Source organism: Phocoena phocoena, chromosome 7 (assembly GCF_963924675.1).
Source record: "Phocoena phocoena chromosome 7, mPhoPho1.1, whole genome shotgun sequence".
In the NCBI taxonomy this organism is placed as follows: Eukaryota; Metazoa; Chordata; class Mammalia; order Artiodactyla; family Phocoenidae; genus Phocoena; species Phocoena phocoena.
This window is the reverse complement of record NC_089225.1, coordinates 93373907-93398429: the sequence shown is the minus strand read 5'-3', so window position 1 is coordinate 93398429 and position 24523 is coordinate 93373907. Positions and strand designations below refer to the sequence as shown.

The 24523-nt window shown below is 39.6% G+C and overlaps 1 protein-coding gene across 3 annotated transcripts in view; it reads left to right on the top strand.

Moving 5' to 3' along the window:
• The first annotated feature begins 774 nt into the window (after window positions 1-774).
• The window catches only part of FN1 (fibronectin 1), a 68403-nt gene continuing 44654 nt past the window's right edge, over window positions 775-24523 (top strand). For 2 of the 3 annotated variants that reach the window (XM_065880972.1, XM_065880974.1), the window contains exons 1-13: window positions 946-1096; window positions 1999-2127; window positions 3096-3233; window positions 4599-4730; window positions 5687-5824; window positions 8286-8444; window positions 10668-10859; window positions 11664-11843; window positions 12470-12646; window positions 13670-13822; window positions 15292-15420; window positions 16442-16585; window positions 22480-22601. In XM_065880972.1, coding sequence (XP_065737044.1) covers window positions 946-1096; window positions 1999-2127; window positions 3096-3233; window positions 4599-4730; window positions 5687-5824; window positions 8286-8444; window positions 10668-10859; window positions 11664-11843; window positions 12470-12646; window positions 13670-13822; window positions 15292-15420; window positions 16442-16585; window positions 22480-22601 — 1944 coding nt within the window. Of the gene's footprint in view, window positions 1097-1998; window positions 2128-3095; window positions 3234-4598; window positions 4731-5686; window positions 5825-8285; window positions 8445-10667; window positions 10860-11663; window positions 11844-12469; window positions 12647-13669; window positions 13823-15291; window positions 15421-16441; window positions 16586-22479; window positions 22602-24523 lie in introns of all 3 variants that reach the window. The other variant, XM_065880973.1, reaches the window with a different exon arrangement.

Sequence of the window (24523 nt, the reverse complement as noted above, 5' to 3'; positions counted from 1 at the left end):
TTTCTCCCTCCTGCCCCCCAAGCTAAAACGTCCTCAGAAACGGGCAGGCACAGCGTTTAGAAGGGGAGAAGTCTTGAACAGGAAACTGTGAAGGCAAAGAAAGTGAGTCTCCAGTCAGTGCACAGTAAACCAAAGAAAGGGAACAGAGTGAAAGCCAGCCGCGCCCTGGGACAGCAAAGTCTACATTCCTACAGCTCCAAGGTGGTGGCTACTTTATGGTTTTACCCTCCCCCTCGAACTGCACTCCAGTGAGCAGAGACTTTTTTTCCAGAGGAGACGCAATGTCCTCAACCACCCCCACTCCCCGCCGCCAACCCCAATAAAATAGAAAAAGAAAGCGGGGTTGGGGGGGGTGGACTTGCGACCCCTTTGCTACACACGACTCCGGCCCCTCCCTTTCCTCCCAGTCAACCCCTTTCTAGCCGCTTCCCAATCCCTCCCCCTTTGCTCCCCAAAAGTTTGATGACCGCAAAGGAAACAGAAAAAAGTTCTCTTGCCCAATCCTGGCGGGCGATCAGCATCTCTTTTGTTCGAGGAGAACCCACAGCCCCCCTGACGTCACCCGGAGCCCGGGCCAATCCGCGCGCGGTCGGCGGCGGCGGCGGCGGCGAGAGGAGGGTGGGGGGAGTCGAGCCGGTCCCTCCTCCCCCGCGCCCAGGGCCTCGCGGGGGGCGGGAAGGGACAGTCCCATATAAACCCCGGCCCTCTGGGCTCGGCCGCCCGCGCCGGCTGCGCTTTTCAGGGGAGGAGAGAGAGCCCTAGGCGCGAGCGGGGGAGAGGGGATCTGCAGCCACAACTTCTTTCGTCCTCTCCTTCCCCTGTGTACCTCTACCCTTCCCTTTCCCCATCCTCCAGCCCTTACCTTCTTGGCGGCACTGGAAGGGACTCCGCCCGCAGGTTGCGAAGGGAACCAAACTTGGTGGCGAGTTGCCTCACCGTCTGAAGATGCTCGGGGATCCGAGGCCCCGGCTGCTGCTGCTGCTGACCGTCCTGTCCCTGGGGACAGCGGTGCCCTCCACTGGAGCCTCGAAGAGCAAGAGGCAGGCTCAGCAGGTCATTCAGCCCCAGTCCCCGTTGGCTGTCAGCCAAAGCAAGCGTGAGTACTGACCTCGGGCTGAAACAGGCTGTTGCAGGGATGGGACCCGTAAAGCCAACCGAAGTTGTGGCTGAAGTTTTGCGCGCGCGCGCGTGTGGAGAGTGTGCACTCCTTAATGAGAGAAACCGGCTGGGGAACCAAAAGACTTGCTTTGAGCAGGCTGGTTCTGAGGGCCTAGAATAAGATAATGCCTTGGAGAACAGGGGCTCTGCGAGGTCCCGCAGTGCTCTTACCAACTCAGGTCTAAGTCCTATGAATTCATCAAAACTTGCCTTTAAAGAGAAAATGATGTATGCCTTTAAACTTTCCATGTGGGATTACTGTGGGGTTAAACGTTTTCAAAATGGGGGTGAGGAGACGGTAGCTAAATAACTGTGTTGTTCCTACTTTGAATGAGATGTGTTACTGGTTCAGATTGCATCCTGAGGCCCCCAGGATGCTTCTCCAAGAAGAGAGATCGGAAATCCTCTTCCAGTTTTTCAGACACACCCTCCCTTTTCCTTGGCTAAAGGAAACTGCTGAATGTTGCCCTTCTTGACTTATTACTCCCAAAGAGCACTGAAATTCCTTGCATGTTTTAAAATGTAGTTCCCAGTTATCTGCTTTTCAAAATGTTTCCACGCCTTTGATGCAGACCCCTGGCCAGATGGAAATGACATCATTGTATAACATTTAACTAAGTCGGAAGAAAAACAAAAGGAATAACTAAATATATATGTGTGCAAATTTGCGGTTAACTCTTTAGACATCTAGTCGCTTTTAATTCTCCTGGTGCTCTGATGGTTAACTTTTTCCCCTACATTTGTTGCTTAGGCTCATCAGTTTAGTTGTGCAAGAAAATTCCATCGTTTGGAAAAAAGAAGGATGCAAACTTAGTGACTTTTCCCTTTAATTCTTTATAGCTGGTTGTTATGACAATGGGAAACACTATCAGATAAACCAACAATGGGAGCGCACCTACCTGGGCAGTGCCTTGGTCTGCACCTGTTATGGAGGGAGCCGGGGCTTTAACTGCGAGAGCAAGCCTGAACGTAAGTGGGGGTGGGGGGGGGAGCCTGTCTTTTACTTAATATCTTCTCATAGATGGAGAAGTAGTGCCTGTTAATTAAAGTGAGCATTAGTAATAAAATTACATTCACCATTTCCCCAATAGAATTATTTGTCATTTCCTCTTGAAAAATGTTTAATAACTGCTTATATTTGCTTTTCACATGTTCCTTTTACCTTTAAAACAAAAGAACAAATGTATCTCAAAGTAGTTCCCAGAGTCTTTTTTGGGGGTTTTACTTTCCCAAAGCCTTTGATGAAAAAAAAAAAGAAAAATGTTGTGTGTTCCTGCTTCCTCCAAAAAAATAAATGATTATAACATTTTAATTTATTAGAAAGTAATTTCGAATCTTAACTGTAAAATTATGGGACAGAAAATACTTTGGGCAGTACATTGTAAAGTGATTTGTCCCCTGCAGTTCAACATAAAATCATTAACCAATTCAAAGTTGTCCTTCCTTTATGACCCTTGATATATTTCTTGTAAATTATGGCAACTCCTACAGAGAAGCACTGATGAGGCTAAAATGGAAATAGTAGGATTAATAACTGACAGTGCCTGGGGAGGGGCGGGAGGAGGGGCTCTTCAGATTGTTTATTTTTATGTGGACCTTGGTTTGTCTTTCTGAGCCAGAGAGGTGAATCCAAAGCCTTCCTTCACAATCTAGCCGGTCCTAAGGTCATACGTTACGGCTTTTTCCTAAGGGCCTGAGAATCCTTTCCAATGGCTATTCATTTCCAGAAAATTAGAGAACTTGTCAAAGATTGAAAACTGAGGCTTTATTAGAGCCTAGGGTAAAATCAAGATCTCCCACGTCAATTTTTTTTAAACTTTCCTTTTGCCCCTTGCTACTCATAGAATGGAAAAGTGAGTTTTCCTTTGAATGGGAGTAGTGAAAGAGAAAAGCTTTTACATATGTAAGGCTCATGTGAACTTTTCTTCTCCCCTCAGCTGAAGAGACTTGCTTTGACAAGTACACCGGGAACACTTACCGGGTGGGCGACACTTACGAGCGCCCTAAGGACTCCATGATCTGGGACTGCACCTGCATTGGGGCTGGGCGAGGGAGAATAAGCTGTACCATTGCAAGTAAGAATGGCCTTCTGCCAAGGGATGCTAAAATAGCACAATATGAATTTTTCCATTACCATCATTGTCACTTTCTGTTATCCATGACTGGATATTCCTAATTTGGGGATTACCCTAGGTGACCAGGCAGTTTTCTGTGGCCACCCGACTGGTTCCTGTGCTTCTGGAAGGTGGCTCTGAGCATAGGTGGAGTCAGTGTTTAGTCTGTGTGCATTTATGAGTGTGTGTGTGTGTGTGTGTGTGTGTGTGTGTACACGTGTACGTACATAACATAACCACGTGGATTTCTTGGGTACCATTCCATTCTTAGATGAGTTGCCCATTTTACGTTATCTGGGCATCTTCAAGCCAGACTGACCATGTGGTGATCTGCAGTGATTGGGAAGATGGTCACGAAGAGTGAATTAACCATTGTGTGGTCTGCTCTTCTTGTTTGCAAGGCCCAGACCTCTTGGATCTCACAGAAAACAGTCTGATTTCTTTGTAAGCAATAGTTTATGCCCGGGAAGCAGATCTCTCTATTCCCAGGAATAATATGGAATGATTAGCCTGATAGTGTTTCCAGGGTACTCTGGGATCTGGACTGACTCTCAGCAATTCTAGTTTAGCTAAGTCAAACTTTCCAGTATGATTCACTGGGTTACCAATAGATTCTATTAACATAGCATTTAGTTTTTTTTTAATCCATCGTTGTATAAAGTCACTTGATGGCTCTGTCCAAAAGACAAATCAGCCTCTTGTGAATAAGCCCGATCAGTCTTTCTCATATTTAATGTCAGGCTTTATCCAAGTGTACTGGTAAATCTTAAGAGTCGGTGTCCCATAGCGTTTACAGTCTAGTGGACAGTTGAACCTTTGCATATGCCCTTGTGTTTAATAGCCTAGAAAAGTACCCAGATTTCCACACTTGCTATATATACATCTATTTCTTTCCATCAAAATGACATTTCTAGGGTGAAATACAGACTCTCCACATCCTGAAAGCTGGAATGCTAGGCCTGATGTGGCTTTTTTCATTGAATTAGTCTCAGACTCAACCCGCTGTGTATGTGTAGAGGCCATGCCTGGCAGCCTTTCTTTTCTGCTTTAGAACCCAATTTCCTGTGATCTCTCTGGGGAACCAGGATTTATGTCTCCTTTCTTTGCCATTCAAATTTTCTCTGTGGTTTCCCATTGTGCTTAAATAAGACATTTAATTGAATGACCCAAAGTGACCAGACCTGTTAACTTTTCCCCTGTCTCTGATGGGAAAGCTGTTCTCTTACTTTGGCTAAGCTAAGTGCCTGTCCTGGTTGGAACATGAGACTTTTCTTAAAAATATTTTCTATACCACTCTCTCTAACATTGGCTTTTTATCTTGAACAGACCGCTGCCATGAAGGGGGTCAGTCCTACAAGATTGGTGACACCTGGAGGAGACCACACGAGACTGGTGGTTACATGTTGGAGTGTGTGTGTCTCGGTAACGGGAAAGGAGAATGGACCTGCAAACCCATAGGTGTGTGACTCCTGGGGATGAATGAAGGGTGGGGAGGCACAGTTAAAATATTGGGTTGAGCCAAAATCTACTTGGACAAGATATATGAATTCCAATAAAAAAGATAACAAACTGAGAATTCTATTTCAAATAATGAAATCTTATTAATCCATAGTCTTCTTAAAGGAATCAGATCAAAAAGTACCAACCATGTATAGATGTCTTAATTTTGTTTCAAAAACACAAGATAGAGTTGAAAGATTTAGGAAGAAGTCATTTGTTTTCTCTAAGATCTGATTTCAGATTTCTCCTTGGTCAAGATGACAGTTATTTAAAAGAAAAAAAAATGACCCTTTTGACATATTTCTTTATTGGAACGCACTGGACAAAAACACGATATGGTGTGTGCTCTGTCATCCCCTTGGTCATTTTTTGTCAAAATAAAAATTGCTGAGTTTCTTTTTGTGTCAATCCTCAGCTGAATTCTATTGATACAAATCTAAAAGTTTTTGACTATAAATTTTATTCTGATTGTTCTCTAATTCAGAGGCTTTTATTTTTCTTTGTATTGTCTCTGTTTTTACAGCAATCCAAATTTTAAATAGCTTTCTTGTCATTTTATTTAGGCATTAATAATTGGTCTTTCATAATTAAGGTTGGAATTTTGCATATTTACTCTCCCTCTGGATACATACATAGATCTTTTTCACTCAAAATACTGGTGTGAATAATGGTACTAGCGGAAAATATACAGTCCATGTACTTATTAGGAGAACAGAATTTCTGCCGGCCAACTTGGCTCGAGCTTTCTTTCGCTTTGGTTACACTATGTGCTTAGTTACAGGGCGTGCCTTTCTTTTTGAACAGAGTACCATGTGGCTGGATGTTTGCTTACACAGTACAATTTAAATTACAGGGAAACTGCCCAATTCAAAATAACCCCTTTTTTTTCTGTTTTTTTTCAAATTCCCCTACAGCTGAGAAATGTTTTGATCACGCTGCTGGGACTTCCTACGTTGTCGGGGAGACCTGGGAAAAGCCTTATCAAGGCTGGATGATGGTGGATTGTACTTGTCTGGGAGAAGGCAGTGGACGCATCACCTGTACCTCCAGAAGTATGTTTTAGATCTTTATGTTAAAGATGAGACCAGGCATTGTGTTCTGGATTCCTAGAGAGAATTGTCATGTGATGTCACTTAGAACACATCCATTTCCACCAACGTAGTAACATTTGGATGTCAAGAAAAATTCCATAAGCAACTTACTTTGCTTCTTCAAAGAAGACTAAATTAAAAAAAAAAAAAAACTTAGTTCAATAAGGTCTTAGGTTATCAGCTACTGAGGAAAAAACCTTAATATGCATTTAAATGCCAAATGTGTTGTGGACCTGAAGATTAGTTGCAAATGTTTCATCTAAAGTATCGCTGAGATATTTTCTAAGTAGCAAAGAAATCGTTAAAATAACAGGCAAATGCATCTTTGGTCATGTGGGTGCTCTTGACATAGGAGCTAAAGCTCTAAAGTTTTTGGTTTCCTTCTATGTTTGAATTTTAAATAAGGCATATTCATTGACAAAATTGATGAAAATAAAAAGTACTTACCCCATAGGTTAAAATTATGTGTTTATTCTAGGGTTAAGGACGGTGTCTCTTTGGGTTTACCAGTGCTGTGAAGAAGCTACCCTCTGGTATCTCTGCTGCTCTGTCTAAGATTGCCCTGGAGCCTTACTTGTTGCCTTAGGGGTTCAAAGCTCCTTTTGTGAAATTTCAAACCAATAGTGATTATAGAGTTTGCTGAAGCAAAACAGCCATTAACTATCGATGTTATAAATAAATTTAAAATCAAATCTAAATAATTTTGAACATATTTTATTTATCTAGCTTAAAGTACTTAGCCATCTTAACATGTTCATCATCCAAATTTGAATTCTTTGCAAGCAAAAAATTGTCTCTCCTGAAAAGTGATAACAATTCTAACCACATAGTTCCCAGAACCTTCCAGTTCATTAAATCTTTTGCATTTAAAATTTTATTATGATTCTCAGACTTCCAAGACCTTGGAGGCAATGTTTTAGCTTAAGACAAATTAGATGTTTGACTTAAATTCTTATCTATTATTTAAAACTCTTCTAATAGCAAGTTGGGAAAAGTTTCTCAAAGAAAAGTCATTTATTCCATGAAATTATATAAGCCCCTACTTTATACAAGATGGTATAGGGATGCAAAAATGAATTGGACATTAACCCAGCTTTCAAAGAGCACTTAGTAAGTAGGTCAGAGTGATGAGAAAGGCTTATACATATTCACATTCTACAAAGCACAATATTAAGGACTTCCAAGACAAATACTGACATAGTGCAATGGAAGTTCAGGGGAAGACATCACTTTTAGCTGGGAATTTGGGGAAAAGTGTAACCAGCAATGATATCTTTATTCAGACTTCTGCTGTGGTGGGAGATCAACGTGGGTGTGTATTTGTGTGAACTTACATTAACTAATTATTTTTTCTCTAACCCGGTGCAATGATTTTCTGATTCACAAACAAATCAAATCCTCTCTACTCACATTGTAGCATACGGGCAAAGCTGGATTATAATGGAAACAATCTATTTGCCAGATAATTGAACACATAGACGAGTAGTAATTTAGTTACAAATTATCATTTTATATTAATAATCCCACTTTTTCGTCAGAGAGTTAACACCGAGCAATTCAAAAGAGGCCATTTTGTTATTGATGTTAAATAGATGTTTGTTTGTGGAGGTGGGGTGGGACCAGGGGAGAGAATAGTTTAGTTGGTAGAAGAAGTTGGTAGTCCCCTGAATTGTTTTACATAACAAATGAAGAAAGAGATGCTGCTATCTTTTAACTGCTCCTTTGGGGCAGTTGGGGGAGACCCTTTGAGACCTACTTGCCTCCCTATTGTTCCTAGTTTTCTAAAGAGAGTCCCCTATGGAAAGGCAGGCTGTATACAATAATGACTATGAGAAAGCCCGGAGAGCCTGAGAAGGAAAGAGAGGGGAGACTAGAAAGCCAGAGGATGAATTGGGTCAAATGAACAATGTGAAAACAATGTAGTGAATGAAAGATTTGATTTTCACCAAATTTAATGAATTGAATGAATGAATGAAGACTTAATGAATGAAAAAAATTGTTTTGGCAGACAGAGAAGTGGAACTAGACTAAATCATACAGCTCCCTTCACACTGTTTCAAATGCAATCCCATCTTTCAGAAGTTAATACCCGTGGCACCACAGCTGAATATAAACGTATCATCCAAAAACAGCTCACCAAGCTTGAAACAACTCTTTTTTTAAAAAATTTTTATTAGAGTACAGTTGACTTATACAATGTTGTGTTACTTTCAGGTATACAGCAAAGTAGCATACATATACATATATCCACTCTTTTTCAGATTCTTTCCCCATATAGGTTATTACAGAATATTGAATAGAGTTCCCTGTGCTATACAGTAGGTCGTTATTAGAAACAACTCTATTCTTATTTTAGGTTTGCACTGAGCACTTGCCAAGCTCGACCTGATTTACATGTTTCAGTGCTTCCTTTCTGACACAGACAGATGCAACGATCAGGACACTAGGACATCCTATAGAATTGGGGATACCTGGCGCAAGAAGGACAATCGGGGGAACCTGCTCCAATGCATCTGCACTGGCAACGGCCGTGGCGAGTGGAAGTGTGAGAGGCACACAACCCTGCAGACCACGTCTGCCGGTGAGTCTCAGGGCCAGTGGGACCCAAATGGGGGCGCCTTGCACAAAGCATTTCTGCAAATTCATCTTTCCCTTGACATGCCATTGAAGGATGATTTGCAATGTTTTGGCTAGTAAGCTGAGTTCATTTGCAGACTCTTAGTTGTTAAAAGTTTGTTTAATATCAAATTTTAAACTTAAATAAAAATGAAATGAAAATGGATCTTAGGGGGAAAAAATCCGTTTTAGCCCCAAGAGGTAAAACTGATGTCTAAGAAAATGCTAACCTACATGATTTATACATAAAGGTGTAGATAGATAAATATATAGAGATCTATAGATGTATACGCATATGGATACACACATATACATACACATTTATATGTATTTTGAATATCTAAAGTGCATTTTAATGGAAATGCGAGATTTTTGATGAGTTACATGATCACTTGATTCTTCTGCTAGGAAAAGGGGAAAAGTACATTTGTTCTTTTTCAGAATGGAATATATCTCCTTGTCCTGACATTCTCCTTTTTTTTTTGTAGCAGACACAATCCTTGATGTGTGGTTTCCATGCTCCAGCAAACTTTGTTGCATTCCATAAAATAATGATCAATCATTTTTTCCATGTATTAGCATTCACAATTTGAGAAAATCAGAGGGGGCATAGCGATGGGAAGGAATGACACAATATCTAAGCATTTTTTAAATAAAAGAAGTTTTAATTATTTCTAGTACAAGAACAAGATCTTTGCATTGTAGCTTGTTTTGTAAGAATCTAAAGAAAGAAATAGGGGAATCAAGAGTGTGTACTTCTTTATTATTCTTGCTCTGTTTTGATCAAGTTTTCACTACACAGTGTGCTAGCATTGTTGTTTAGTCTTTTATCAATTGGTCATCTAGCTAAAACTATTAATTGTTTGGATTTTTTTCCTTTTGATGGGTTTTCATCTTGCTGTGAGCACTTATGAAGGTGAACAAGATTAGATTTGATAATATCTTTGAGTTATTTGATTATTTTCAGTAAGATTGCTGCTAACCAAAAAAAGAAACATTTACAAATCTCAGTCTACTGAAGTAGTTTAAATTCAAAGGGTAGTTGGGGTTAAATGCGGTAAGCATTCAATAATTGTTATCTGTTTTTATTAATATTACTAATATTATACTGAAATGACTCCATTGTTCAAAAATGTTTGAGCAACATAGGGTTAAACCAAATGGAACCTTCTACAGGATCTTAATGCTCCTTTGCACTGTGACTCTGCCAGGTGGGGTGTATGAATACAGATGCCATGTTCCCCCAACATGTGTGACTTTGGGACTGTGGTCTGAGAAGTATTTGGGTTTTAGTGTTTAGCTTACGGAGATGCTGAATTCAGTCTATCAGTCATTCTAGCTTCAGTTCTGATTCCACCCTTCCTTGGGCCTTGCCCTCGGGAGAACAAATTTCTATAAGTTGAAAGAAAAGATCAACATATTCTGTTGTCTTACTCTGAAAGGAAAGCAGTATTAAGAGAATTGATTGGTTTTAGAAAACGCCACAACAGAATTCGCAAGTAATCCTGGGGAGAAACAAACTGTGGAAGGAGGGGCAGCGAATAGAGACTCCAATATGGCTGCCCGGGGCATCCTCTGAGGAGCTCAGAGTTACACCAATGGCAGTAGGTCTGCTGCAGAGGGGGAGGGGCTTCTCAAAACAGTATCAGGAGGAGAGATGCCCAGATAGATTGATTGGGCGAATGGGAGATGCTAAGAGAGGACGCGTGAGACAGACCATTCCAGGCCAAGGGAAAAGCATGAGGACAGCACGGGGTGCAGAAGGGAATGATGAGCAGCTCAGTGAGGCAAGAGATAGAGCAAGGACGGAAGTGGCCAGAAGCGAGCTGAAAGCAGGTTAGGTGTGGAGGATCGTGAAGGCGTGAACTTTGAGCTCGCTGGAGTAAGGAGTTGTTGAAGGTATCTGCTCTGTTGAGTGGCAGAATACAGTTGGTGATTTAGAAATATACTCTCGGTAGCTCCAGATAAGCTAGAAGATGGAAACCCCTGGGTAAACTCTTGTGGATTATTTCCTAGGCTGAGTGCAAAAGCTAATGCAGAAAGGGACGGGCATTTGTTTCCAGTCCCAGCTCAGTAACGGCACAGATTGCAGAGTCATCTGTAGGGGACCTTAAAGATCCGAGAAAGCTACTGCAGAAAGTAGTTTTATCTAAACCTGCTCTGTGCCTTGCCTTTCTTGTGCCCTTAGGATCTGGCTCCTTCACAGACGTCCGAACGGCCATTTACCAGCCACAGCCTCACCCCCAGCCGGCTCCGTACGGTCACTGTGTCACAGACAGCGGTGTGGTTTACTCCGTGGGCATGCAGTGGCTGAAGGCACAAGGAAATAAGCAAATGCTTTGCACTTGCCTGGGCAACGGAGTCAGCTGCCAAGAGACAGGTCTGCGTCATCTTTTTAAAACAGAGTACTGATAACGTTTTTATTATTTAGATTTTAAAAGGCAATACATTCATTGACCAAAAAATGTAAAACAATAAAACAAACAAGAAAAGCTTATAATCTTACCACCCTGTAATAACAACCAGGTTTTGGCATTTGATATATTTTCTTCCAGTCTTTTTAATCTATGTATTTTCTTTCCTGTAGTGAGTACTAAACTGCTATGTACTGTCTCTGTTTGTCTAAAATGTTGTTACAAGAGGTTACTTTCTGAATAGCTAATCCATCCCTATTTGGTACTCTAAATCTCAAAGTTCTGAAACTCTGTGATGTAAAGTTCTTTCAACAACCTAATGCATCTCTTCCGCGCTCTAAAAGTGGTAGTAATTATAGCAATAATAGTTGGCACACGACTTCTCCCCTAGTACAGCCTCATGTATTAATTCTTATAGCACCAACAGAGTTGTATATACACCTCCAGTATCCCTTGAGCAGCATCTTTAATTAAACCTGTAGTAATATAGCTTTGCAAATGGGAAACTGAGGCATGGTAGCAGAGGTGGTAACAAAGGATGTCAGAAGGAGAACTCAGGTGTTGCCCTACCCACAAAAAACGTGGCTTCCTGAATAAGGCATTTTGACGATATTATGATCTGGTTAATACTTACAGCTGGTCATACTCAGTTTTGTTTTTTTTTTCCTTTTGAGAACACATGCTCAGTCTCAGTTAAGTATAAATAAGGAGCTACTGGTGGGAGATAAATGCTGCTGTATTTACTGAGACCACTTTGGTTCTGATTGTAGCTATAACCCAGACTTATGGTGGCAATTCAAATGGGGAGCCTTGCGTCCTACCATTCACCTACAACGGCAGGACTTTCTACTCCTGCACCACAGAAGGGCGACAGGATGGACATCTCTGGTGTAGCACAACTTCCAATTATGAGCAAGACCAGAAATATTCTTTCTGTACAGATCATACTGGTGAGTATCCCAAGGGAAAAACAAAACAATGAGAAAACCCCATTTCTCATGCCCTATTTTTACTAGCCAGCAAGCTAGCCATTTATTTTGAGGCTACATTTGAGAAGTATCACTCTTGTGCAATCTGGACCCAGGAGACATGGAACTAACTTCGCAGCTAAAGATCCTTCCAAGTTTCCCAGTAATCTTGAGAAATGACACCAAGGGAAAAGCCCTCCAGTGCATTTGTTGCACTGGAGGTATGGTAAAATCGGTAGACACTCCCACAGGGATGAAGAATATACAGGAGGCAGGCCTGAGTGCTTTTGCTTTTCTTTTGGTTAAAGCTATGTCAATGGTCAAAGTGACCATTTAATCTTTTTTCTTTTCTTTTTTTGTCTGGGAAAATGAGAGGGAAAATTGGATTTAAATCTGTTTGAAAGGTGAAGGTGAATAATATACTTATAAGCCCCCTACACTAAGGAGGCTTAGAACTATCTTATCAGACATCTTTTATTCTGAGACAAACTCTCTGTGAATTAGTTGCAGAAACCGGGCTCTCAGAACCTTTCTGTAGTAATTACCCGCTGTCATTGGAAAGCTCAGTTGTAATCTTTTTCTTCCTATTTGCGGGTTGTTCTGGACAGTCTTGGTTCAAACTCGAGGTGGAAATTCCAATGGTGCCTTGTGCCACTTTCCCTTCCTGTACAACAACCAAAACTACACCGACTGCACATCCGAGGGCAGGAGGGACAACATGAAATGGTGTGGAACCACACGGAACTATGACGCTGACCAGAAGTTTGGATTCTGCCCCATGGCTGGTAAGATGAAGCCCTTGTAGACAATCATTTGTGGAATAAGACAGAAGAGTAATGTCCAGTTTACTCCCATTTCACCCATTAAGACAATTTTGAGATAACAGAAAACTTTGTGATATATGTATAATCAAATATATAGGAATTATATAATTAGTTATATGATTTTAAAATCCCATTCATATAATTTAATGTCCAAAAATATGATAAAAATACTTTTTTTAAAGTCTGGAAATATGCATGTTTTCAGAGGTTTGTCTTTTGTAAAAAGCACACAACTGAGTAGCTCAAAACATTTAAGTGACTGCTCTAGTCACAGACCTTCAATATTTACATGACATTTTGGAATAAGCTCTATTACTTATTAAATATCAAAATCTGTGTTTTCTGACCAGTAGGGATCTTTTTTTTTAAAGGGGAGCTCTAGTTTATGTGAATGGAGAAAGGGGAACTAACACCCTTTATTTGTTTTCAAATTTCAAGAGTCGCTAGACTACATTTGATTTTCCGATTATAGAAACAAGAACCCATGCACTGTCAAGTGTGAATATGAGGCAATGAAACATTAGAAGAAAACGACGTACGCTAACATTTATTCCTCTCATTTCAGCAAAAGAGAATGTTGGATTTAGAAGGAAAACACACGTTAGCTTACAATTCTATACCCATACACATTGTTTCCCTTTGATCTAGAATAAACTGAGGCTAGAAAAAGTTAGTGGACAATAGTCAAATCCAGGCTTCTAGAACACTGCAAATCCTTTGAGTGGGTAGGCATTATTGTGGTTTACATCTCCTAACCATTCTGTAATTTTTCCGTACAACAAACCTCATCTTTGGACTATGTTTTCTCTCTTTTGTACTCAAAACTCTACACACCCGCAGAGCAGCGCTGATTATTTTGAGGCACACAAGACTTCTTTTCAAGTGAGAGCTCTTAGGATCACCAAACCGGACTGACAATATTGCATACGTTTTAGTCCTGTGATCATTTATCCAGTAACACGTTTCTCATCTGTTTCCAAACAGCCCACGAGGAAATCTGTACAACCAATGAAGGGATCATGTATCGCATTGGAGACCAGTGGGACAAACAGCATGATATGGGCCACATGATGAGATGCACATGTGTCGGGAACGGTCGTGGAGAATGGACATGTGTCGCCTACTCCCAGCTCCGAGGTATGCTTGCTTGTTAATGAAAATAGTTGAGAGGACAAAGAATACAGAGAGGCAGACTTTTACATGAAAACTTGTACTTTACCAAAAGCAGGAGAAGAAATACGCAATGCCACTCCATTAGTCTACTGTGCTGGGTAAGTTTTGCATGTTAGACAGCCGCTTAAGAAAATCTGGCTGAGCAATTCTAAGATTCTGAAACACTCCCAGGATGTAAGTACTTAGGCTGAGCCAAAAGTATGACTTCAAAGGCTAGAACACAATCACTTGATCCTTTTAGCTTGTAGGTGTGCTGTTGGATTCTTATCTAGAAAGGATGGGGTAATTTTTGTAAAGAAAAGAGACCATGCTATTCTTTTCTTTTTTTAACATCTGTCCCTAATACTTTATTAGTCACCTCTAAGCCTGTTCCCAGCTATGTGGGCTCCAAGGAGGGGGTCACCATTCACCAGCTCTCAGCTGGGAGCTTGAGAAGGCCTTGGCCTATCTCTCTGGGGTCATGGACTGTAGAGTCTAAAGGGGCCTTTCCTGGGTCAGTATGGCGCATCCAGGTAGGGGCACAGATGGGGGCCAAGACCCCAAGCTTGCCACCCCTCTGCCAGGTTAGTTGTGTTTGGATCCAAATTTAAGGAGACAAAGCCATAGAGACCGATTTCTTTGTTCACTTAGTTTTTTTCCCCTTTGGACCCAGGTATAGGATATAAGGGTGTTGAACTATTAAAACTTTTTATTTTAGTTTTTCTATTTCTTTGATTTGAAAAGGAGGATTTAGGTAGAACTCGGAGCTAATAAATAGTCCATGTAGCCTCTGTGTTGACAGTGGCCTGAACTTGTTCTCCTTTTATGGTGCCCAATGGGTGACACAATCCAGGACTAAAATAATTACATATGATGTTGCAGAGCTGAAAAGGACACTAGAAAGACATACAGACCAACTCCTCATTTTACAGAGGAAGGAGCTGAGTCCCAAAGAAGGAAGTAATTTTCTCAGGATCTCAGTGAGTTAGCAACAGACTTGGCCTAGTTTTTTATTAACTTTCCAGATGCCTTTTATGGTATTTATTTCCGAAATCCCAAATATCTCCCCACCCCTGCTAATCCAGAGATGAGACCATCACATCATGCTAGGCGTCCTATAAGTATGTTTAATCTCCCTTCTATTTATTGCAACAAGCAGAGATCTAAAGGTCATTATCAACCCAGCAAGAACTTTTCCGAAAGTTAAACTTTGTTGTGTATGCTTTGATTTCTAATCTTTACAAGTCTATAAGAAAGAGAATTTTTTTTTTTTGCAAAAATTGTAGTACTGATTAAGCTTTGAAAAAAATGTTTATTCTATGCCAATAGAAGAGTTACTTTAGTGGGAGGTGTTGATAATTACATGGAAGAAAGTATGCTTCGCAAAGCGTAGCTTCTTTTATTTCATCAGAGAAACTTAAAATTTCTCCACCCACCCCACTGTTTCTAAACAGATCAGTGCATCGTCGACGACATCACATACAATGTGAATGACACATTCCACAAACGTCACGAAGAGGGACACATGCTGAATTGTACCTGCTTCGGTCAGGGCAGGGGCCGGTGGAAGTGCGATCCCATTGGTAAGTAGCCTCGTGTCTCTAGCTGGATTTGGACACTGAGTATAGCTAGCAAGTTTCAGATAAGGAGAGTTATTTGATATTACTTGATTGAAGCTGGCTGTAGACTTTGATCATGGCCTGCAGAGGGCTTGGCAAAGTATCTTCTCTAATCATGGACGAATATATAATCTTGATAGTGGTAGTCATTTATTTTTGCTGAATTTGTTAACACATGAAGGTTTATTTTAATTGAAACAAATTTGTTTTGGGGTTCTGAATCATAAAGATAATTATTGTTGTGAAAGAGAGCTTTCCTTTGCTGGACTGTGCAATAATGTGGACAAATGATTATGCCGGTAAATACCTCCCTCCAAATACTTTATTTTTCTTGGCTGCCCTTTTTAATAGATCTAAGCAGGTAGTGAAGGTTAAGCCTTAAAAGAGCTGTGTTACCAGCTTTAGTGTAATCCATTAATATTCCTTTACTCAAAGAGACATGTTGCTCACCCAGAAAACAAACTGATCAGATGAGTTTGTTTGACCTGAGATTGCCAAAGCAGAGAGGCCTGAGAGGGTTTCTTAGAAGCTGCTCAGTAAGTGTTCATTAGTTGAAATTTAGTTCAATTCATTTATATATAAAATTAAGTCCTCCACATTTTGAAGAAATGTATAAAGTTATATTTTATCCTTGCTACTCAAATGGTAAATCATTTGCATTAAAATGGATAAAATATAATATCTAATTTATTTTCCTCAAATTAATATTCAGAATGTCAATATCTACTGAAATCTAAATCTTAACATTTTTATTTAGAAATGATATTCTTTTAGAAAGCTAATTACTTCTCCCAATGGGTACCTTTTGACCATTAACTGTCTAGTAAGGTAAAAGATATGAACAAAATATTTTTTAACCACATATCTTTGTAAGGGCAGTTGCAAGTTTTTATTAAAACTAAGAATATGTGCTCTAGCACACCAAATTTAAATTTGTAGCTTCAAGTCTTCAAGGCTGCTTATCTTTTACTTGTATATATTTTAGATCAATGCCAGGATTCAGAATCCCGTACCTTTTATCAAATTGGAGAATCATGGGAGAAGTTTTTGCATGGAGTCAGGTACCAGTGCTACTGCTATGGCCGTGGCATTGGGGAGTGGGGCTGCCAGCCCATACAGACCTATCCAGGTAAGTAGCTCTATTACGGCAAATTGAGAACTGTCCACTGGGTTATAAAAACAGGGCAGCAGGGCTTCCCTGGTGGCGCAGTGGTTGGAAGTCTGCCTGCCGATGCAGGGGACACGGGTTCGTGCCTCGGTCCGGGAAGATCCCACATGCCGCGGAGCGGCTGGGCCCGTGAGCCATGGCCGCTGAGCCTGCGCGTCCGGAGCCTGTGCTCCGCAACGGGAGAGGCCACAACAGTGAGAGGCCTGTGTACCGCAAAAAACCAAAAAAAAAAAAAAAAAAAAAAAAAACAGGGCAGCATCAGTGTTTGTTAACACTGATGGCTAACTTGGTGTCCCCTCCCTTTCCCATCCTTTTCTCATATCACTGTCTAATCATCAGTCAAATTTTTTACTAAAATGGTTTTCCTTTCTCCCAAATCAAGTAGAAGGAGTAGAAGGCTGTGAAAATGTGCCTGTATGTAAACTTGTTTCTTAACTTTGTAGAACATTCCATTAGGTTAAAACACGGGCTAATTTCATTTCTCATCTGTACATGAAAATAGAAACCATGAAGTGAGCGATGCTGGGAGTAAAGGTCAGGGTTTTATGTTATGGTTCTTAACAGAGAAGATGCATGGAGAAATTGCATGAAATACAACATAGGGTATGTGTCCATTTAGCATTTCATCCAGGCCCTCTTTTTGTCAAAATGTTCACCTGTTTGATCAGTTGGAGCCTGGAACAAAGTATCCTGGGTCAAGAGTTGAGTAACTTGGTCAGTTGTCTGCCCATGCAGTTCAAATACTCGAAAATGTTTATTGCTGGATTTTTTCAGGTCACAGGACATAATGCCTAGCTGAAGGTGTTATACATTTCAGAAAAAATTTTTGAATTTAATTTTCACTGAGTGATTAATTACAATAAGATGAGTTGAATTATGAAACTCTGATTTTTAGGCATCAGTTATTTGAGCAATTACTGAGGTCAAAGCCTCCTGAATCTCTGTTAACTTAAGACATGGGGCCTATATTCAGAAACAGAAAGAGAGATCTTCAGGACGTTGGAATCTGCCTATGACAGAAATCAAGATTCAGTTAACTAAGTCCCTTTATAACATGATAAGAGGTTCACTGTCTAGAGAACAAGATATGAAACAACTTGGCCAAAGACAGTGTTTGCCAAGACATGGGTCCCAGCTCTGTACATGCTGCTAAGGAGATACAAGTCAAGCTTCATTCATTATTTCCTCATCTGTAAAATGGGCAGATGGTATTTCCTCATCTGTAAAATGGGCAGATGGTAGCTGATTACCAGCACTAACAAACAATCTGTGATCCTAGAAACCAACCACCTAGATATACCCTTTCTGAACTATGAAGAAACCTTCCTCTCCTCAGTCTTCAGACACTATCCGGGCTGCAGAAGAGGCTTTAACGGGCTCTCAGCACAGATTGACCTGGCTCTTAAATTGTATTTCATGGTAGATTTGTGTGTAGGAATCACTTAAAGTAATTTTTTTGTGTAATAATTTTTTAAAATCTGATTGCAGAATTACTGTAAATTCAGAAAGTATATAACTGAGGTGTTTTTTTCTATAATGATGCAACCAAAGGATAGAAACTTCTAAAGAAATGCTCTTAATGTCTGCGTTTATGGTTGTTATTGGTGTGGTGTGGCAATCTTGAAAGTGATTTCCTTCTTTTTTTTTTTTTTTTTCTTTTTTGCGGTACACGGGCCTCTCACTGTTGTGGCCTCTCCTGTTGCGGAGCACAGGCTCCGGATACGCAGGCTCAGTGGCCATGGGTCACGGGCCCAGCCGCTCTGCGGCATGTGGGATCTTCCCAGACCAGGGCACGAACCCGTGTCCCCTGCATTGGCAGGCAGACTCTCAACCACTGCGCCACCAGGGAAGCCCCTGATTTCCTTCTTAGTGAATCGGAGAGAACTTTTTTCTCTCTCTCTTTTAAAGTAAGCCTGTTCACATAGCAGCTTGCAGGAAGCCTTTAGGTGGACATGCCAGAGATGAAATCTAGATGGGAGGGAATCTTCCTGTGTTGGAGTTTCATGTGTTGACCTTGTTCCTACTCTTTAAAAAGGGTAACAGTAGAGCGCATTGAGCATAGAGAAGATTTAGGGGAGAGGAGATTGGCCTCGGTACGCAGTCTGGGTCTTATCTGTGTGTTTGGTTTGCTCAATGGTTCCTTCCTGGCTTCTGGGGCTTTCAGAGTGTGGGAAGGATAATGGAACAACAGATTACCAGTAGGTTGTCTCTGAGCCTTGCCCTGTTTGTTCCTCCAACAGAGGACTCGGTAGAGATGTTCAAACTAACAGAAGATAAGAGGCTTTCGGTTTGTCGATAAACAGCCAGGAAAGCACAGATCTCAGCAAAATAAATAAAGAAAAAAGGGCTGAGTTGCAAACTCTTAAATGTTTAACTTCTCCGGGGTCACCATTACTGGGAATTATTCATTTGGGCCTTATTTCAAACTGTTTTTAAAAGTATAGACATTGTATCATATCTCTCTACTTAACTATTTTATTGTCAGTCTGATCATATTGAATAAGAGAGGGAGTAAAGTTTTCCCAGTGGTGAGTCATTGCTCAGTTAATTGAAAAAGTTTTACCAATTAACCAATATCAAAAGGATTATCAAATTTTTAAATCTAAATGATGTCAAAATTTTCAGATTTCTTGTCTTCAAATCATATGTAGCAAAAACAGAATAGAGTGATAGCTGGAATTTAATTGACCTTACAAATAATGGACAGCTTCTTTTCTTTCTGGACAAAAATGTGCTAAATGCAAGACATCCCATTACTGTTTAATGCAGTTCCCTTAAAGGTGAGCTATGGCACAAGCCCGAAATTGAAAACATAGGATTTCAAAGCAGCCCTTGAAATTTGAGAAAGAAAACTTCTGTTGTTTTGCTCCATCACTGAGTAAAAACCACTGCTCCTGTTTCTTTTCCCTCCCTTCTCCTTTACTCTCCTCATCCTGTGGACATAGCAGCAAGATTAAGCTTAACGGTAGGCAGTAAAAGTCATTTGTGTTATCCTTCTAAAACTTAATCTTGATAGACATTTAACCATCATAATTTTTTTAAAGACTATTTTTTAAAAGCAGTTTTACATTCACAGCAAGGTTGAAATCAAGGTACAGAGATTTCCTGTGTTCCCCCTGCCCCAACACATGCACAACTTCCCCTAATTCAACATCCCCACCAGAGTGGTACATTTGTTACAATCGAGAACCTACATTGACACTTTATCACCCGAAGTCCATGGTTTGTGTTAGGGATGACTCTTGGTGCTGTACATTCACGGCATCATAAACTGTTTCCCCTCAAAATCATGGTTGCTAAATTAAACAAAATACGTATCAGGTGTCTCTCAACATGAGGAAACTATGGTAGGGTTTCTTTAAAGGATCAATATTTAAACAACGTTATACCAATTATTGTAAGTAATTTAAGGATGTGATATTCCTATATTTACTGGTATGTATGGGAGTCCTTTAAATAATCACATTTCTAAAATTTTGCCTCAGTGTTTATTTTTAAAAACGTATTTACGTTCATAAGGATCTTCAAAAGCGGTGATTTAAAGAGGGTCACGCGGGCTTCCCTGGTGGCGCAGTGGTTGAGAGTCCACCTGCTGCTGCAGGGGACACGGGTTCGTGCCCCTGTCTGGGAGGATCCCACATGTCGCGGAGCGGTTGAGCCCGTGAGCCATGGCCGCTGGGCCTGCGTGTCCGGAGCCTGTGCTCCGCAGCGGGAGGGGCCGCAACAGTGAGAGGCCCGCATACCGCAAAAAAAAAAAAAAAAAAAAAAAGAGGGTCATGCAACTGACTTCTGCCAATTAATTAAAGCAAACACCCTGCCATGTTCTGTGAAATATATACCACTTTAGAATTAAAAATTGAGAATTTTATATATTAATTTTGGTTTTCATATAGCTTACAAATATGTGCATTAGATGAAATTAAGATTCAAAGAATGTTTGTTAGTCTTCAGCCAACTTTGAATTATTCTCAGTGTGGAAGTGAGTATATTATTCTAGAACTTTTGAGTCTACCCAGATACGCAAGTTGTATATTTGTTCTGCTAGAAAAAACTTTGTTCTCAAAGAGAATTTAATAGCAAAGATAATAATTAAGTTTGAAAATCAGTATTTTTTTCTATGACATTACAGAAAATTTAAAACAGCTTATGATCTGCTGAACTGCTTTATTAAACATGCAAAGTTTTGCTCTGTTTGACAGTGGCAGTTAGAAATTCTTGGAAAGGTTATTGCAAGGAACTTTATTTTTATTTCTAAGTTGAACATTGATTGACATCATTAAAAAACAGTGTTTAGGGAAAAGATAGTGTTCTGTTCTGCAAGCGTAAATTTTCCATCTATTTCATTATTATCCTAAACGGAGTCTACCCTATTAAGAAATTGATTCCACTTCTCTTATTTTGCCTTTTTTTAAAAAAAATTATTTTATTTATTTATTTATGGCTGCATTTGGTCTTTGTTGCTGCTCGCAGGCTTTCTCTAGTTGTGGCAAGCGGGGACCACTCTTCATTTGCGGTGCTTGGGCTTCTCATTGCAGTGGCTTGTTTTGTCTCAGAGCACGGGCTTTAGGCGCGCGAGCTTCAGTAGTTGTGGCACGCAGGCTCAGTAGTTGTGGCTCGCGGGCTCTAGAGCGCAGGCTCAGTAGTTGTGGCGCACGGGCTTAGTTGCTCCGCGGCATGTGGGATCTTCCCAGACCAGGGCTCACACCCGTGTCTCCTGCACTGGCAGGCAGATTCTTAACCACTGCGCCACAAGGGAAGCCCTGCCTTTTTTAGAAAAACAAAAGAAACAAACCACACTTTAAATTTTGTTGGTAATAGTTATACACATTAAGATGTGGAAATATTGAATTTAGTATATACTACAAAATGTCATTTTGTTGATAAGTATTTTTGAAAAAATATGTTTGATCTCTTAATAATTTGACCAATCAATGGAATGATTTTAGAGTAAACTTCCTGAATAAAAATAAAACTAAAACTTTTTTCCAAACTGATAGGATGCTTAGACTGATGGGATGAGAAATAAAAACTGAGTCTTTAATTATTACCTTTGTCTGTTTGTCTAAGATTCTACCCCATTTAGAAATGTGTTTGTTTTACATCATGTCATATGGCCTTTGGAATGTTTTTTCCTTCTTGATGGTAGATTTGTTCTTGATGAAAGTCTCCACAAACTAGAATTTCCTCAAAGAGGTTTAGTATAATAAGTAAATGAAACTTGTATTCTGTATTACATTATTTGTGTTAGGGTAGTTCCACAATTTTCTCACAATTCTTTGAAAATGGAAAAGAAAGCAAACTAAGTGACATTTAAAAAAATCATTTTATTTGCTTATAAACAAGTTCTATTTGCATTTCTCACATGAAGGACAATAATTTATCTACTAAAAAAGGATTTGTCTCAGAGAACAGACTTGTGGTTGCCAAGGGGAAGGGGAGTGGGGGAGGGATGGAGCAGGAGTTTAGAGTTAGCAGATGCAAACTATTATATATAGAATGCATAAACAACAAGGTCCTACTGTATAGCACAGGGAACTGTATTCAATGTCCTGTGATAAACCATAGTGGAAAAGAATATAAAAAAGAATGTGTATATATGTATAACTGAATCACTTTGCTGTACAGCAGAAATTAACACAACATTGTAAATCAACTATACTTCAATTAAAAAAAAAGGATTTGTCTCATTGATTTCCAGTGTCAATGTGTAAAAAATTAATCTCAGATAATTTTTATTGTGCTCCCATTTACGGATAAGCAAAACTGTCTTTAATTATGGCCATCCATGTGCACTAAATTTTAAGTTGAAGTGAGGGAATACTCAAGGTCACCAAATCTCACATTTTCATTTTCAGGTTCAACTGGTCCTGTCCAAGTAATAATCACTGAGACCCCCAGTCAGCCCAACTCTCACCCCATCCAATGGAATGCACCAGAACCATCTCACATTTCCAAGTACATTCTCAGATGGAAACCTGTGAGTATCCTACTTGGAAACCTTGGATATTGTAGCTCTTGAAATTAACAGATTCTGAAAATGCTTTCCAGCTTTTGAGCCAATAGATCTGATGAACTATATTCACATTGTATTTGTTTAGCGACCAAATGATATGTGGTCAATCTAACTGACATATTGATTTAGCTTTTTTTGGTACTTTAAACCAACTAACTCCTCATGTTAGAAAGGTCTTTGCGAAGACTTCAAAATGATAAGGCTTAAAGTTACTCTTATCTAGTATGGAAAGAGAATATAAAGTTTTTCTATGTCTTGCAACTCCATCAAAGGGAAAAAAAAATTACTGGCATCATTTTCCATGACTTGAAAAACAAAAAAGCTAAATTAATATCTTTCTTTTTTGGTTCACTTCTTAAATGATCATTTCTTTTCTTTTTCTTTTTCTTTTTTTTTTGGCTTCACCACACAGCTTGCGGGATCGTAGTTCCCTGACCAGGGACTGAACCCCGGACATGGCAGTGAAAGCGCCAAGTCCTAAACAATAGACGGCCAGGGAATTTCCATGATCATTTCTTAAACCTAACTTTCTATCCTATGAAGTTATTTTGATAGAAGGGAGAGAGGTGATGAGAGGGAAGTACAGATGAGGGATAGTTAGTGTATTTAATGAGTGACCTTGTGATTTCCTAGTAATCATCTAGAAATTGAAGAAATCACACTAAGGAGGATATTGGTCTATTAAATTTTAGTTTCTCTTACCCTCTCAAACCCACCCTGCTATCTTTCCAAAATGTATGACTCATAATTTGAGAAACACTATTTTAAACACAGGAGGAAAATGCCCACTTTTAATCATAGCTATTGGTTTCTAGGAACTAAAAGCAAAACAAAACAAAATATCTGACCAACTCATGCAGTTGTATTAAATTCTTTTTGAAAAATTCAAGCTGTTGAAATCATTCTTTTTCTTCTCTCACCCTCTTTTGTTAATGTCCGCAGTATATGGAGTAGCTGTTTGCAGAGCTGTGTGTCTAATGATGTCAATCGATGGAATCGATATATTTCCCCTCCAACACTTTATTGTCTCTCATTTTTTCATATAATCACCAGTTTTATTTACTTTAAACTTAACTCTGAAGTATTATGTGAGACCACAGTAATAAGGGATACACATAGGTATACAAAGTATATTAAGTTGGAAAGTCTTCAAAGAGTGGAGGTTATTAATTTCTTTGAAATTTTTAACAATTTCAGGATTTTCCTTAATGTTTGTCACCTGAGAGTTTATTCTTGAGTATTTTCTTCTGATAGCAAACCAACAAAGTTCACATTGCATGAAAGGCTTATTGTTAAATCTGAGCTGATTATGATGACTAATTTAATGTTTTCACAACATATTTAAATTTAAAGAGTACTAGGATCACTTTCATTTATTTCAAAAATATAAAGGGACACTTGAGTGTTTGAATTATTGAGGAACTGGTTGATTGGATAATTTTTTTAAATCACTGGGTATTAAAAATGTATTTTGACTTATATTAGTTTGGAATCTACACTTAAAAGGATCTTAACTTGTTTGAAGTAAGGATGTTTCTTTTCTACACATTTTAATGCAAAGAATTTTGTGCCATGATAGATTAATGAAGTTGGACAGGATGTGAAAGTATAAACTGGAGACAAAGATTAAGTAAACTGAGATCGCATTCTTCTGCAGATTGCATTCTTTTGCCCAAAGTTGGCTAACCACTTATGAGGGGTGGTTTATATCCAAGAATGAGTCATAAAAGCAGAGCAGTTAAACCTTGTATGTGATTGTCCCAGGCACTGAGTCATGAAGGAATGTTATGCCTTTGACTGCTCTGCAAGAAACTTGGTTTGTAGCCCACCAAGTGAAAGATAGAATATATGTCCTTTTCCCACTGCAGAGAGGAATATATCTCTGT